Source organism: Siphateles boraxobius, unplaced genomic scaffold (assembly GCF_051911475.1).
Source record: "Siphateles boraxobius isolate OS27281-9 unplaced genomic scaffold, OSU_SipBor_1 130, whole genome shotgun sequence".
NCBI classification, from domain to species: Eukaryota; Metazoa; Chordata; class Actinopteri; order Cypriniformes; family Leuciscidae; genus Siphateles; species Siphateles boraxobius.
In genome coordinates, this window is record NW_027508734.1 from 23,877,246 (window position 1) to 23,894,010 (window position 16,765).

General features: G+C 36.4%; 1 protein-coding gene across 3 annotated transcripts in view; it reads right to left on the reverse strand.

The window, feature by feature from the left end:
- The window catches only part of map2k5 (mitogen-activated protein kinase kinase 5), a 69,926-nt gene that overhangs the window by 24,649 nt on the left and 28,512 nt on the right, over positions 1-16,765 (reverse strand). For all 3 annotated transcript variants that reach the window (XM_077228750.1, XM_077228751.1, XM_077228752.1), the window contains exons 9-17: positions 13,606-13,645; positions 12,300-12,368; positions 10,851-10,932; positions 10,678-10,739; positions 9,661-9,709; positions 8,514-8,587; positions 6,183-6,233; positions 5,744-5,815; positions 2,874-2,903 (exon numbers count right to left, since the gene is read on the reverse strand). In XM_077228750.1, coding sequence (XP_077084865.1) covers positions 2,874-2,903; positions 5,744-5,815; positions 6,183-6,233; positions 8,514-8,587; positions 9,661-9,709; positions 10,678-10,739; positions 10,851-10,932; positions 12,300-12,368; positions 13,606-13,645 — 529 coding nt within the window. The remainder of the gene's footprint in view (positions 1-2,873; positions 2,904-5,743; positions 5,816-6,182; positions 6,234-8,513; positions 8,588-9,660; positions 9,710-10,677; positions 10,740-10,850; positions 10,933-12,299; positions 12,369-13,605; positions 13,646-16,765) is intronic.

Genomic DNA, 16,765 nt, shown 5'->3' on the forward strand with positions numbered 1-16,765 from the left:
AAAGATTAAAGGAGGAAGTAATAAATTAATGGGGTGTGTATACATGAAATGCTTCAGTATAATGCCTCTGGCACTACGGGCCTAGAACAAAAAAGTTTTGCCATTCATTGGTTTCAATTGCTATTACTTTAACTGATAATGATATATGATGATGCATTCGGAGCAGAACCGCAGACCTGAATGGATTTTACACATTCCCATGTTGCGGTCTATGAGTATTTTTGTTTTTGTTTTGATGGGTTAGGTACAGGCCAACTGCTAAAAGACAAATTTCAGAAGAGAAATACTGTACAATATTTAAGATTTAAAGATCAAATCATGGTTCCAGACACGCATAGGCGTGTATGAAGGAGTGTTTGTGTGTACATGTGAATACATTAGTTTATGTAATAATACTCAGTGGATTAACATGATAATGGCCCTGTTAATAGATAATGCTGGAGAGCAGAGAAAAACAATTTCAAATGAGACAAGCCTCCAGGCCCCGGGATAATGCACACACAAATGCTGGCCTCTAGCCTTCTAATGTTATTTCTACCCATCAACTGTTCATCATCTCAAACAGTTTGTTCAGCCTATATTTTGTCTTTCTATTCTGTTACAAATATCTACACTAAAAATGTATTAGACTTTATGATTAATCATTGCACTCCTCATAATGTCCTTTAAATTTCATGTATTGCACATCAATTTTATTTAGTAACTTTTGCAATTGTGCACAATAGATTTGCATCAAGTGATGTGTGAGATAAAGCACAAACACACACACAACGCCAGGCCCAGCCTCCGTGACTGTACGATGCTCAAGGCTTTGGCTCTAGATGCAGCCTCAAAATGTTCCTTTCTGATTTCCCCTGCATGCCCTGAGTGGCTGCTTTGTTTTAATATGCTAATTAACCCAACAGGCATGCTGGGAGTAATTTATTGAGCATTAGTCAACATTTCCCTCATTAAACTCACTGCACTCTTACATGCAGAACTTTTAAAGCCAACAGTCTGATTATAAAAAACTAGGGCACTGAATCAGAATCGAGTATACAGTATATTTCTATATACACACATCTGAAAATCATCAAAGTCATCAAACTAAATAATTAAAGTAACATTTTACATTTACATTTGAAATGTATTAACATTAGTTAACAAACAATGAACGATTCTTTCACAGCATTTATAAATCTCTTATGCAAAACAGTAAAAACAGTAATATTGTGAAATATTGTTACCATTTAAAAAAAAATGTTTTCTATTTTAAAGGGGTCATATAATGGTACATGCACTTTTACAAGTTGATTATACTGAAATGTGTGTTGGCAGTGTCTGTACACAACCATCATATAATGATAAAAATCCATCCAGTGTTTTTGTTTTAATCTCCTTATATGTTTTCCCCTGCCTCAAATTGAGCTGTTCGATTTTGTGACGTCACTAAATCGGACGCCCCTCCCATGAATGATAATTGACACAGACCCGGCCTGAGCGAGCTGTCATCGTAGTCCGCCATTGTTGATACACTGGAGCAGAATGGCATCTAAGCGATTGTGGTGTTCTGTTCTTCGCTGTAATAAGGAACACAGCAGTCATTTTAATGATTGAAGACGCTGAAGACGCAGTGGCTGAGTTTTATTTTTGAAGGGAATATTCCCAACGATCTACGTAAATGCTTTTATGTCTGCGCTAATCATTTCTCACCAGACTGCTTTATAAACGAGGGTCAGTGTAAATCTGGTTTTGCTAAGAAGCTGGTCCTGAAAAAAGAATCGGTACCAACTATTCGTGTTCCTGCTGCACCTCCAGAACAAGCGAGTGTAAACGTTTTATTAACCTTTAAATATTAATCTTTGCAAATCGCTTGCACGCTTCACGATGAATGCGGCTAATGTTTACACTCAGGGTATATTACGGCATGTTTTCTCTGTAACGTTACGACGTTCTCAATATAATTAATAATCCCATGTTTATAATGAACAACGCGTTATGGTTAATGTGTTATTAAAAACTCTGCCAGTACATACAAAAATAGATCAAAGTGACATTACGTGAACCATCTTGTTCCGGGTCCAAATTGATAGGGTTTCCTCAGAGACTCCCGCTGCCATTCTTTCTCCAACATATACCATCAACTGTTGTCAAGGCAACAGTCCACGTGCGTTGTCAAAACAACGCCTCATGATACCTCATGAAATTAACATTTTTGTAAAGTGTTAACATGTATAAACTAATTTTAAAAAAGAAAACGCCGTTTACAAAGAACCAGAACTGCCTTTAACAAAAGACTGAGATGTTTAAGTGCTAAGAATCATAAACTCCATCTACTAACAACACCGTTATACATCTAACTTATTCATTAAGTTTCCTTCACAACAATGATCTTGTTCAGTTAAAAATTTAGAGAATACGGTTAAAAACTAATATGGCAGTTTAATTAAATAAGTACAACTAAGTACATTGAATATACTACACAACGTCTACACCATGTCATCCTACACTAACAGGCACCATAAATTGACATGCTTTGTGCATTGGTACCATGTGGTTCCTAAACTGGGAACCCTCCAAATGAATCCGGATTATAATCCGGGTTTGTCATTCTTAAACTGGGATAATCTTGATAAATCCCTGCATGAAATCTGATTACAGGGTAGATGGGATTGAGGAATAGAACAGGTCAGCAGGACTGTATGTAATGTAAGCTGAGTAAACAAGGGTGGGATGAGCAGTTGTGGGACGAAAAGTAAATTAATACTGCCCTTACGCTAAAATCATGAGGGAACGTTTGTCCTCCGTGCCTCCGGGAAAAAGAAATGTAGAGTATTCAAGAGCTTAACATTAAATTGGTTAAACTGGTATCTGGTTTGATGAAGCAGACTCACCTGTGGATATGGAAAAGAGCCCAGCACCAACTGCGAATGAAAGAACAGAGGGAAAGTTACATTTTAATGAAGCACACAGGTATAGTCACAAACACACTCACTTACAAACACCTGCATAAGTACTGTACATGAGCTTTCACATTTACAGCAATGATGGACGATGTCTCAAACAGGGTTTCTGGACAATCAGATCTGCTTAGGAGCATATTAAAATCAATTACATAATATATTACACATAGAATTTGAATTGTTACACCTGAAGGGGATTTGTTATCAGGCATGTTAAATGCAATTAAATGATAATTTATAAAAGTTTAACTTTATACTAAATGTAATTAAACTTTAGTGTTCTTTTTTGACCTACTAAAGTATAATAGTTATTTCATAATTCTATTTTCTTGGAAATGTGGTTAAAGAGTACTACTGAACGTACTGGCCAGCGTTTATGGTACTAAAAAAACCTTTAATGTCATTTCTATTGAAACTTGTATGTAATATTGAATAACACACTACAGTTAAAATTATAATCAAGTACTTTACACTTTACTTCTTAAAAGTGTGACAAAAGACTAAAGATGATTTGACATACAGTATTATACTATTTTGCTCCACCCATTATTATGGTTATTACCGTCAATCGGATTCAATCACGCATTTAAAAACGGTTGTCATTCCAGAAATGTTGCAATGTGTAGTTAGCAGCATGAAAAATATATATTATATACAGAAAGTGAGGAAAGACACCAGTCTTCATGTGACACTAAGACACCAGTCCACTCGATCCAATTCCAACGCAGGGTAAACAAAGCCGCACTTTTACGTAAACTCCTGTTATATTCAATGAAGCAATTTACTCTACATTTTGCAATGAATCTCTTATTGACACGCTGCAAAAACACTGTAAATAGAAAACTTTGATGCCTCGAAAAACCCTGCCTACATCCCAACATTACAGCAGGTGTATATACTTCAACAGACGTTAATCTCTGAAGACTACAACACATGCTGGAGATCATCAAAGAACAGATGTAGAAAAAGCAGCAAAACCAAAAAGCAAAAGTCTATCTATTTTCAAACTATATTTTGATTACATTCCAGTTACATTTAGAAAATTCATCCAACTCAAACCACAGTGCATTCATTTATTAAATCAAGCATACACATCTCAGTTCAGGAGGTGACTTCAGTTCATTGGTTAAGAATTTTGCCAACAGAACAGAGGTACTTCACCTGAACCGCCTAAACATTCCAGGCATTGAGACGAATCGATCACATCCCTAACAACATGGTAAGGTCAATACTAAATCATAATCAGATCAATATACTGTTCATCAACTCATGATGATGTCAATCCATATGACCCTTGATATTTCCCACCCTAAACATCTCACCGATAATATCTAACAGTATTGATAAATGCAATCAAGGGATTGACTTAAGGGATACAATAACAATTCATCACAGCCAATGAGAAGCGCTGACAATTACAAAGTTTGAATCAATACAGCCAATGAGAACTACCAGCACGGCATTTTCAGTACACGAGTTAAACAACCACACTAAAATCTAATCCACTTATACGTACATTTCATGCTGCTGGTTTCTGCTTAGAAAAACATCCATTACAAAAAGAATTCGCTATACTCATACACCTCTCCTCTCTTCTTTTTTAGGAACACACACACACCTCTGAAGTAGAGAACACAGCACTCTAATTACTGGACGTTCTGCTGGCTGAGTGATTGATAGCGTTTTGCCACACTGACTCCACATCTTTCACCATTACACAAACACGCATACTCAATGTTTCAATACACACACACATTTCTTCCTCAATAAACAACCATAGTATTTATAAATTCTCATATATATATATATATATATATATATATATATATAGAAACCACAAACACAAAATCTCATTCCTTACTCTATGCTCTCGTGGGAATTCAAGGGGAGATGATCCAAGAGAGAGAGAGAGAGAGAGAGAGAGAGAGAGAGAGAGAGAGAGAGAGAGAGAGAGAGAGAGAGAGAGAGAGAGAGAGAGAGTAGCAGTCAGTGGGAGATCTCAAGTGTGATCCATGCATTGCTGTAGGCCAACATCTGTTTGGACAGGGTGCCTGCAGGGACTATCAACAGCACTCAGCAGAAACACTAAGACACCAGTCCACTCGATCTATGAATGCTGGGCCATGTGTATATGTGGGTAAGGGTGGGCGATATGACCAAAATCTTATATCACGATATGAGTCATTTTATTTCACGATGAGATATATATATCACATACTATATATATTTATTTTTGCTTTAAATGATATGAAAATGTTTGATAACATTGAAATTTCATAAATCTTGTCACCATTTTTAATATCACAAAAAACAAATACTTGCCTAAGTAAAAAACAAACAAACAGTTAAGAAAGAAAAGTGTCTTTAGTAAGTCTGAGTTTATGTTCACTTAAGACATAGTAAGCCTGAGTTTATGTTCACTTAAGACATAAATAACTTTTTCAAAGATGGTCATTTTGACACAAAAATATGTGTATATAATGTTCAAGTCCAAGTAGGCGGCAAAAAAAACTCAGTTCAGATCTCACACGCTTTATGAGCAGCGACTTTATGTGTGCGCGTCTTTCGGACAGCGCATAGAAACCTTCTCTCTGACAGCATACACATATAGCAAAATGTTGTCTTCCTCTGCTTACTGCACTTCAACGGTTTTAAATCACTTGTTTTTAAACCACAATGCGTAAAAACACATTCAAGTGATAAGCTTTTGTGACCACGCCGCACAGCAGCATCACATGAGCTTAACCGCGATAGAGCCTACATGTGGGCATTTATAAGAAATTATTATATGACTGTTTTACCTCCATGAAAGAGATCCCTACACTCCACACGTCTGAGTGAATACCATACTGTTCCCCAGATATCCGCTCTGGCTATAGAAGCAAAGACACACAGACACATGAAGAATCATTATAATGCAGATTACAATATGAATTGAGCTTGGAGTATAACTGGCACTGAAGGTCACACAGACATTTATACCCTTTGTGCAGATGTTTAGCTATTTAACAAGCTCTGTTGTCTATATGTGTGCATGTGTGTAAATTGTTATTCTGAAAGCATTTGATTTTTCCGTAAAAGGCAATTGATTTTTTTGTATGCATAATAGGCAGATGCTTGGCTGACGGCCTTTACAACCAAATATGTATGACTTATAAGAAAGACCTATGCCTTCCGTGCTCCTGTAAGTAGAAATACTGTCTGAAAAGAAACACTATTAAAGAAATGACTGCTGCTTACCGCCATGTATGCATTGGTTCCGACGTATGTTTTAGCAATGGAGTTCACCAACTGTGGTAGAAAGCAGAAAAAATATTTATGATGTCCTTGTTACAGTGTAATTATATATTTAAAGTACTGAGTAACATTAATCAATCTAGTTAGGGTTAGGATTAGGGTTTAGATTAGATTAGTTAGTGGCATGTAATTGTGCAAAATTCACTGTTTTTATTATAGCAAGTACATGTAAAAAGTTTAACAAGGACACTGTAAAATAAAGTGTTACCGATTTTTTTTTAGCAGGAGATCAACAAGAATCTCAAATAGAGGAAATAACATATCAACTGTGTGTCCAGAATCCTTCTACTGTGGTGTTAAGCAGATTATTTAGTGCAAAGCTTTTGTCACAAAACCAAAAAATCAGTCATTTGTGCCAATAGCAGTAAAATTTCATGGTTCTTAGGTACCTTGGCCTTCGCAGATCTATTTTGACATATTTTTTTTGTCCTTTCCATTGACACGGCTATCACTATCTATCATTACAATTAAGGATTCAACCAAGAATTTAAATAAATCTGTCGCTCCCAAATTTTGCATTGTGTACTTACCAGCATTAAAATAATGAAAAATAATAGAAACATTTTTATTTTGAATGGATAATATACAGATAGTGAGCAAAGAGCACTCCCCTTATAATCAGCATGATTTTTTAGCATGAGCTCACTTCTGAAAAGAAGGTATTTTAAGAAATGTCACAATGGAAGTAAATGGTAACCAAATTTTAAAATATCTTCTTTTGTGTTCTACAGAAGAAAGTCATGTAGGTTTGGAACAACATAAGGGTGAGTAATTGATTACATGATTTTTGGGTGAACTATCCTTTCAAATTTTATTTTGGTTATGGTTATGTTCAAATTTCTAAACCCAAGTATAAACAATAGTAATACTAATGTAGTATTATCACAGTTATCATTTAAAAGGACAAGCCGACAGATGAATACATTAAAAATGGTAACCCTTAACAGCAAGGTTACATTTGTTAGCATGAACTAAATAATGAACAACACTTATTTACAGTGTTTACAAATCTAAGTTCATGTTAATTTATAAATATATTTTCCTTAACTGCAAAATTATGCTTGTTGATAATACATTAACATAAATGTTTAGTTGAAACTTGAAGTGTATTAATACACCCATAAATTAACATTAACCTACATAAATAAATGCTGTAAAAGCACCGTTGTTGTTCATGATACTTAATGCATTAACTAAATGTCCATAAATTGAACCTCACTGTAATGTGTTATCTTCAAAACTACCTAACAGATTCCTGTTACTGATCCTAATAGCTAATGAAGATCTTAGCAGTGACAGTATTGGATACCTAGTACCATCAAACACACACAACCTTGAAGATGAAACATTATCCCCTAAACATTATGTGTACAGCCAACAATAATATAGAGAAGCTGACACATTCAGTCCTCTGATATAAGCAGAACAGTTATTATCTCTGTTTGAACATTGAAATTCAGTACAGATGTGACAGCAGGTGACCTGAGCTCTCTGCCATAAGCTAAAGGACACAGTATGAAGAAACTGATTTAAATCTATTGAAAAGAACGTGTTATTGTGAAGTGTTATTGAAATGCCAGCCCGGTTTAATTTTAGTCTGTACTCTCACAAGGGAGAGACAGTGAGATCCGGGCACAATGGCACATGTCAGCAATGACAGGACAAACATAATGAGAGTGTTCCCCCGCGGCCTGGCGTGCGTTGGTGTGCGCGTGTGTGTCAGTGAATAAGAGAGACATAGGTTTACTATACAGTGTCACGGTCTGAATGGGCACGGAGGAGAACGCACACATGCACCTCATCCAGGGGTCAGCTTCAACTAGAATCTCTTCGGGGAACATGGGTATGAATATTAATTAAAAGAAGGCTGTTTGGAGTGATTGGGCCCCATTGTTGGACTCCTGAGTGTAGAAGAGGAGGGGAAACTGATGCTGACTTTCTCGGTCTGAGCTATTGTCTCCATCCACGCGCACACACACGCCGTCACTCACATGCACTGAATATCTGCTCAATGTGGTAATTAGAAAGAGCGAGAAGTGAGGAGCAATCTAGGGGGTACCTGGGGGTTAGGGAGCAAAGGCAAGAAGTCCCTGGAGGAATGAAAGGAAGAAGAGACATGGAGACTGATGGGACAATGGCTGATCTGATCTGACTGTGGTCAGATCATACACAGATATACACAACATAAGCAGCACTTGTGTGAGTATACGCATTCAAGCAGGTAGACAAACAAACATGCAAACAAATAATCACAGGATACAAATTAGAACATACCTGCGTGCTGACTCCAAAGTCACACAGTTTGACCTGACCCCGTGTGTTAACCAGCATGTTGGAGGGTTTCACATCTGCGCAGAGAAACAATGCATTTACACAGAGACACAAAATATTAGATTGTCAGCATCTAATACCATTGTGACTGGATTACTTCTGCAGTGTAATCTGCTAGAGTTCAACTTTTATGTAAATTTAACCAATACTCTTTGCATTAAGTACAAACTAACGCTCCTTTTATGAATAGTTAACTAGTAAGTTAATTTTTCGAGGCAAGGATTATATTGTACTGTGATGCTATACGTGTGTCTCCTTTGAAAGTCATATCTGTATGTCTGTTTTAAAAATTAGGGGCACAATTAGCTAATTAATTAACAACAAATGTATTACACATTATTGTGTCACAATAAATAAAAACAAATCTGACTGTATATAAAATGTCTAATTATAAACACTTGATTTTTTGCAATATGATTACACAATTTAGATTGACATGTAGGTCATTACTACCCAACATGTGAGTATTATCACATTCACTACAGTTCAAAAGTTTGTTTTTGTTTCTGAACGAAGTCTCTTATGTGCACCAAGACTACATGCTTGATAAAAAAAAACAGTCACAGCAAAACTAACATTGTGAAATATTATTACAATTTGAAATAACTGTTTTCTATTTGAATATATTTTGAATTGTAATTTATTCCTGTGCTGGCAAAGTTACATTTTCAGCAATCATTTCTTCAGTGTCACATGATCCTTCAGAGATCATTCTAATATGATGATTTGGTGGTCAAGGATTTCTTATTATTATCACTGCTGAAAGGTTTTGTGGAAAATGTTATACATTTTTTATTTGATGAATAGAACATTCAAAAGAAAAGCATTTATTTGAAATTAAAATCTTTTGTAACTCCATAAAAAATGTCTTTACTGTAAGTTTTGATCAATTAAATTGCCCTTGCTGAATAAAAGTATTCTTTTATTTAAAAAGAAATCTTACTTTCCTCAATTTTAAACAGTACTGTACTTAATTTACTTCTAAATACTCGTGCCTAAATTACCTAAATGAAGATCTTACACTGACTGCAAATATTTGGATATTATTATGTCAGATGTTTTACAAGTTACATAAAACTGGCTCTCTCACCTCTGTGTAAAATCTTCAGGCTCCAGAGGTATGTCAATCCTTTTACCACCTATTGACACACACAAACACCCATACTCATTGAAAAACTCAGAAGAGACTCGAAAGGGTGTGTCTATTTATTCTATCTGTAGAGGATAGAGCTGTAAATTATCTAAACAGTGGCATATCTTTGATTATTGTGAGAAAGCGTGAGAGAGAGGGTAATGAGGGTCAGAACCGGGTGCAAATGACAATTCAGCACTAATAAAGTATTACAAAGACAAAACACACATACACAGGGTCGGCGCATTATTGCACTTATATCAACAAATCATGTAGCTTATTGTGTGCGTAACATTTATATACGCCATATATTAATATTTATAAAAATTTTAACCACTATGAACAGCTGTGCACATGCAAGTGACGGGATTTCAGGTGTACGAGCACCGCTAGCACACCGTCGCTTCGCCACAACTAGAGCTATCATTGATTTGCCGCTTTCCGTGCGTCTCTCATTGAAAATGAACTTGAGTCTCGTAGGGTCCCGTGTGAAACTGTCTTTATGTCAAAGTGGTAATGCTGCCAACCCAATTTATCAGCGGCCCAACAGGAAATCTCACGAATCGTCCAATGTCCACTCTGGGCCTGCATATACTTATTATATAATATAATACAGAATTTGCATTTTCAGCTGTACTAGTGGTTGTGTGCAAATGTTTTACGTTGCAGGATGAAAAAATACATTTAAAGAAATCAGAAAACATGCTTGTGTATACTTTTATTTTGGTGCAATTTTATCAATAAACAAAATCTCCAGTCTTCCACATGCATCTCAAAGATTGTGTTTAATTGTGATTGTGAAGTGGGGGCGGCACAACGGTGTTTTGCCTAGGGCGACAGTTGAGCTTGTTACGGCCCTGCACATACACACAGGAGCCTGAGCTGTAACATTCTCGGATATGCCAATATCTCCCAGTTTTCAAAATTCCCTGATATGCTTACTCGACAACAGTTTCAAGACTTGAAAGGACTTACTGCAACAGCAATTCTGCCCAAAACATGCTCTGGGATTCTCCAATAGACATCCAGAGAGCCCCCTACATCAAAAACAAATAATTCAATTAAATTTGTAGAAATGCTGAGGGATCTCTTCCTGTGCAAATGTTGCCTCCCAGATGCCTGACAATGTCAAAACAGATGAGACTCACCATCCATAAACTCAGTGCATATTGATATTCTGTTCTCCACAAAGAAAGCACTGTAGAACTTTATGATGTACGGAGAATCACACTGTAAACAACACAATCAAATATATCAGCACTATCACAAATCACTAACTCACTAACACTATCACTAACTTTATCACAAATGTACACTACCGTTCAAAAGTTTGGCTTCTTCAAAAGTCAATATTTTTTAAGTTTTTGAAAGATGCTGACCAAGGCTACATTTATTTCATCAAAAGCACAGTAAAAACAGTACCAATGTGAATTATTATTCCCATTTAAAGTTCCTGTTCTAATATATAATAAACATAAACGTTTATTATTGATATGAATGTTGAAAACAGATGCTTAATATTTTTGTGGAAACTGTAATACATGTTTTAGGCATCAAGAAATAGAAAAGCATTTATTTGAAATAGAAATATTCTAAAACATCATAATTGCCTTTTCTGTCACTTGTGATCAATTTAATGTGTCCTTGCAGAATAGATGTATTTATTTCCTAAAAAATATATATATTACTGAACCCAAACGTTGGAATGGTAGTGTATGATCATTTATAGAATGAGGAATCTGTGCTAGTTTATGGCAATGCAGTGATATAAACATTTCTTTATGGTTAAGAAAAGAACATTTATTTATAATTTTAGGCTAACCGATTATTGACTATTTTGCATGATTCACCTGATGGTTATCAAAGATACTTTATTAATAAGAAAAATGTACCACTGATGAAAAGATGAGACTAATTGTTTTCATTAAGTATTTGGTTTGTAGTTATTCATAGTAAGCCATGTGATGCTAATGACACTGTAGTATTTCATTCAATATGTGGAACTGGCTAATTATTCGATGTGATTGGCTCGTCGCTGCTAAGAGTGATTAGTATCAATTAAAGTCTATCTAGCAGCTGTTGTCAGAGCAGGTTACTGGAGCAGATGGACTAAACTACATAGGCACTGATCCCTGAATAATTCATGACACTTCTTTCATACTTATCACAGTCATACACCTCAAATACACCTAATCTGAAAGCCGAAACCCCACACAGCTCTAAATGAATGTGGTTTCCACCTGGAAAAGGACTCCAAACTTAATCAAACACAAAGTGAGGAGTACAGAGCAAATTATTTACAGTATGTATGCGTTATTTTTAACTCTCAAGGCTATATTCATCTCTCACTAAAGTTTAGACATCTTCAAGGACAGAAAACTAACAAAGCGACACTTGAGTGCTGAAGAGAGGGCAAAATGATAGAGGAATTGAGGGGGAAATACAGCATTTCAAGTAGCTGATCACACCGGGAGCGCACAAAATTTCGAAATTAGGTCACTGCTCTTATCCACTGAAAGGAGGACTGAACTGCATTGAAAATAATATCATATAGATACAGATTAAGTAATCAAGCACAGGGAAAAAAAGGTTCAGACCTTATAAAGGATCTCAAGCTCTGACATGATTTGCTTCTGCAGCTCCACCGTGATGTCGAGAGGAATAACCTGGAATACAAGCACAAGGCCATCGTTTGAATGAACACACTCAAATTAAACATTCTGAACTGTTTATTAAATAATCACTTATTTACAACCCATTTACATCCAAACAGAACTCTTAAGCGAAATAAACGATATCAAAACACACATATGCAATACTAGACTATTTGCCCACCAGTGTAATCAGGTAAATACAACTTTTCTGATTGTAATCATTTACATGAACTGCATCAATACTTCAATTTCAGCTCACTTTGAGATTGAGAATGGATGCATGAGAAACATGCTCGAAGAGTTTTCTCTTCAACCAGTACTGACAGGAAAATCAATGGTCTACCATTTAAAATAGCAAAAAGATATTCCAAGGCTGTATTTTCATCCAATATTACAAACGTTTTGAACTACAAACGGTTGTGTTTGTTGCAACCAAGGCATTTGCTCTCTCGCTTTCCCACTTTTGTAATGAAGCAGCGACTAGCTAAAATGCTTCTTTAGTTAAGGCTAGATTATCAGCCTCCCACTGAAATAATTGATTACAGGTAAGGCAGTAAGGCAAGGCCACACAGTTAAAGCTCAGCAGAGATCACTTACAGCCTTAGCCAAATAGATAGCCCTGCTCGAGCAAACCCAGGCCGTGCGCAGACGGAAAGATGAGCAGACACAGCAGAAGAAATGAAAGGAAAGGAGGACAGATAGGAGATTAGACATAAGAGAAGTGAGAGGATAACTAAACAGATGTAAATGAGGATGACGAGAGAGGGGGAGGAAAGGGATAAAATTAAAAGAACGGAAGAAGTGACAGAACAGAGAACAGCTAAGATGGAAAAAGAAAGAGCCTCTCTGTCGTATGAGGGCCACAGGGTCTCAAACATGCTTAAGTGTGGAAGCGCGTGCAGGAGTGCTTGATTTGCTCTTTTGTGCTCTTCAATTAGCAGAGCACTATTAACATCTCCAGCACTCATTCATTGCATCCTGCCGCAGTAAAGTCCACCTGTAACAGACCTAGGTCTTGCTCCCCGAGTTCACCTCTTCTGCACTGCTTTTCTTTTTTTTTACTGGCTGAATGATTTTCTTATCCATTAGTTGAATGTGAGTTTTAATATCATATTTTGGGTCTTTGGTACGTTTTCACGGTTTTCTGTGAGCCAAGTAATTCTGAACAATAAGCCAAAATCCAATCTACAAAAATGTTATTTAGGTTAGTAAAGAGCATCAGTGTATTGTGCATTTGTATTGTTCTTACCTTCACTGCTACAATTCTCTTCCCAAGCATGTGATATGCTCTGTCAAAAAAGGAACGATTTATGATTAATGACAATGCACATATTAATAAACAAAAAAAGCACTAAAGAAATTTTTTTATATATATATATATTACACACTAATGTTCAAAAGCTTGGGTGCAGTGAGATTTTTGTTGTTGTTGTTTAAAGAGCAAGGACAATGAAATTGATCAAAAGTGATAGTAAACGACATTTACAATGTTACAAAAGATTTGTTCTTCAAATAAATGCTGTTTTAAACTTTCTATTCATCAAATAATAGATCAGTTTCCACAAAAAATAAACAGTGTTTTCAAAATTGATAAGAAATTTTTCTTGAGGACCAAATCAGCATAACTTCTGAACGATCAATTTAATTCCGTTCAATACATATGGTTTCAAAGCACATTTACAGAAAATGCATGTTTCTACATAACAATTTAGAGTAATCTGTTATAAGATTATCAGATGCTATCCATATGTCAGATATGTACAGTTCTAAGATAATACAAAACAAGTAGTTAGCTAACATCATGTATTTGTTTAGGCAGAAACAATGAGCTATCATGTGATCATATGACATGGAAGAATAGAGAATTGGCTGCTGAATATTCAGCCTTGCCATCCCAGGAATTAATCACATTTTTAAATATATCCAGGTAGAAAATAGTTGTTGTTTTTTTGGTAAATATTTCACAATATTACTGTTTTTATTGTATTTTGGTGAGCAGCATAATAAACTTCTTTAAAAAATATTACAATATCTTATTGGTCCCAAAGTTTTATATATAAAATAAATTTCAATTAGATATTTAAATGACCTATCTATTAAATATTTGTTATCTAATGCATTTAAACTGACATTAAAGGATGGAAACAATGTTCAGGTTTTTTTTTTTAAGTCACAGCCACCTGAGATGTACATCTATATGACTAAGAAAGACACTCAGGTGCTTTTTAAACATTTGTATTTATTTACAGATTATCAGCATCTTAATCGCTTCAAAAAAGAGCTCGAGGAGGGGTGTCCTCATCCTAAGTGTCAAATGCAGGTGAGGTCAACCCTGAGTCAGTCACCTGCGAAACCTCAGACATTCTGAGCTGTGGAGCGTTATCAGCTCCGTTCCCGTTTCAGCGTGAGCTCTCCCAGACAGGCCTCCTGTTACAGGTCGAATTAACGGCAAAGCCACAATTATTTAATTATGATCCTTGCTCATTCCGAGCAGTGGATCTGGTTACTGCAGTAGGTGCTGAAGAGGGTTTGGGTTACAATAACCCACGACACGGTCCATTCCACCAGATAATATACTATAACAACAGACAGCTGCCAAACGAGGGTGGATTCAACAACACAGGCACACTCTATGGTGTGTATGAACACGAAAGAAAAAAAAAGAAAAAGAAGAGAACAAGAAAAAGATTTATGACGCTCCGTACATAGGCGCGTATACATTTGAAGTAAACAAATTTGTAATGGTTCGTGTTTGAGACAGTGCATGTGATTTATGGGAAATAGATGGCTGATCTTGTTACAGCTCCAGACACCTCGTAACTCCAGCAAGCCTTTAATTAATGTCGCTCTAAGTGACGCGACGGCTAACTTCCCTCATTTAGGGCGACGACACTCGATCCCATCTCACCTCAGAGTACTCTGCAGGTACACTTTACACTTTGGAAGATTCTGAGACATACAAGATACGGAGATGCCCAGTTATACACCCAATATGTGCTTATTGGGATCACATATTATTAAATTAATATGTACGGAAAATTTCATCTTAAAGACCTGGTATCACAGACAGGGCTTAGATTAAGACAGGATTAGGCCTTAGTTCAATTAGGACATTTAAGTAGATTTTATAAACATGCCGTAGAAAAAAAAAACATTACTGATGTGCATCTTGAGACAAAACAATTGCCCTGACATATTTTAAGATATAACAGTGCAAGTTGCTTTTAGTTAAAACAGCTCAAAAATGCATTTTACGTTTGGACTAGGCTTAAGCATTGTCTGGGAAACCAGGGAAAAGTTTTCTAGTATTTTCTGATCAATTGAATAGTCAAACTCAAGCAATATCACATGTTAGAGGTGGTCTGGCTTAACGGGTAGTGATGGGTATAGCTCAGGCCTGATTATCGGAAGACAGACCACAGTTGCGAGTTCCACATCATGCATGTAGTGAGCCATAAGCCATCACCATTGTCCCCTTGAGCAAGACACTTAAACTAAGGTCTTTCTATAGGGATTGTCTGTGTAATATGTACGCTATAAGTTGATTTGGATAAAAGCATCTGCTAAATGACTACTTACTGCTTACTAATGCAAAGTTTGCCAACCCAACCAATGATGTTGTCCTAATGGTCGCTTCAGGACATCCTGAACAGTAATGGATCCTACGAAGCCCATTTACAAAGTTCAGCTAAACTCCTTGAACTTTGATCCTGCTGAGTAGTCATGCAGGGATGATTTAAGACTGACAGACGCATGGTCAGAGCGAGGTGACGTAGTGACGTGTGGTCCTGACCCCCGTAAATGTGTCCCTATTCTCTGTTTGTTATTTACACTCCAGAGCCCAAGGTAATGAAAACTCTGTCATGCAGTATTCATGGACCTCTAGAAGACAGCCATCGAATGCATGTGCGTTTGCAGACGAACACACACGCACGCAACCACACAAACAGGTTTCGATTACAGCGGCCAATGCGGACCAGACAGTTCTCTCCATCTCTTTCTCAATGCCATCTAACCTGAGATGACCAGATGATCGCCTCACCTGAAAAGAAAGCCATAAAGAGAGGTGTGCAGGTGCAGTGTGTGTGTATAATATACAGTATCTCACAAAAGTGAGTGCACCCCTCTCAAGGGACAATACTATAGAAATGTAACTTCGATAGATTTTAGTGTAGTCAATGTGCTGCTTTTAGCAGTATATATTTACTGTCCTCTGAAAATAACTCAACATACAGCCATTATTGCCAAAATAGCTGGCAAAAAAAAAAATTAGTACACCCTAAGTGAACATGACAAAACTGTCTCCAAAGTGTAAATATTTTGTGTGAGCAACATTGTTATCTAGCACTGCCTTAATCCTCCTGGGCACGGAGTTCACCAGAGCTGCACAGGTTGTTGCTGGGATCCTC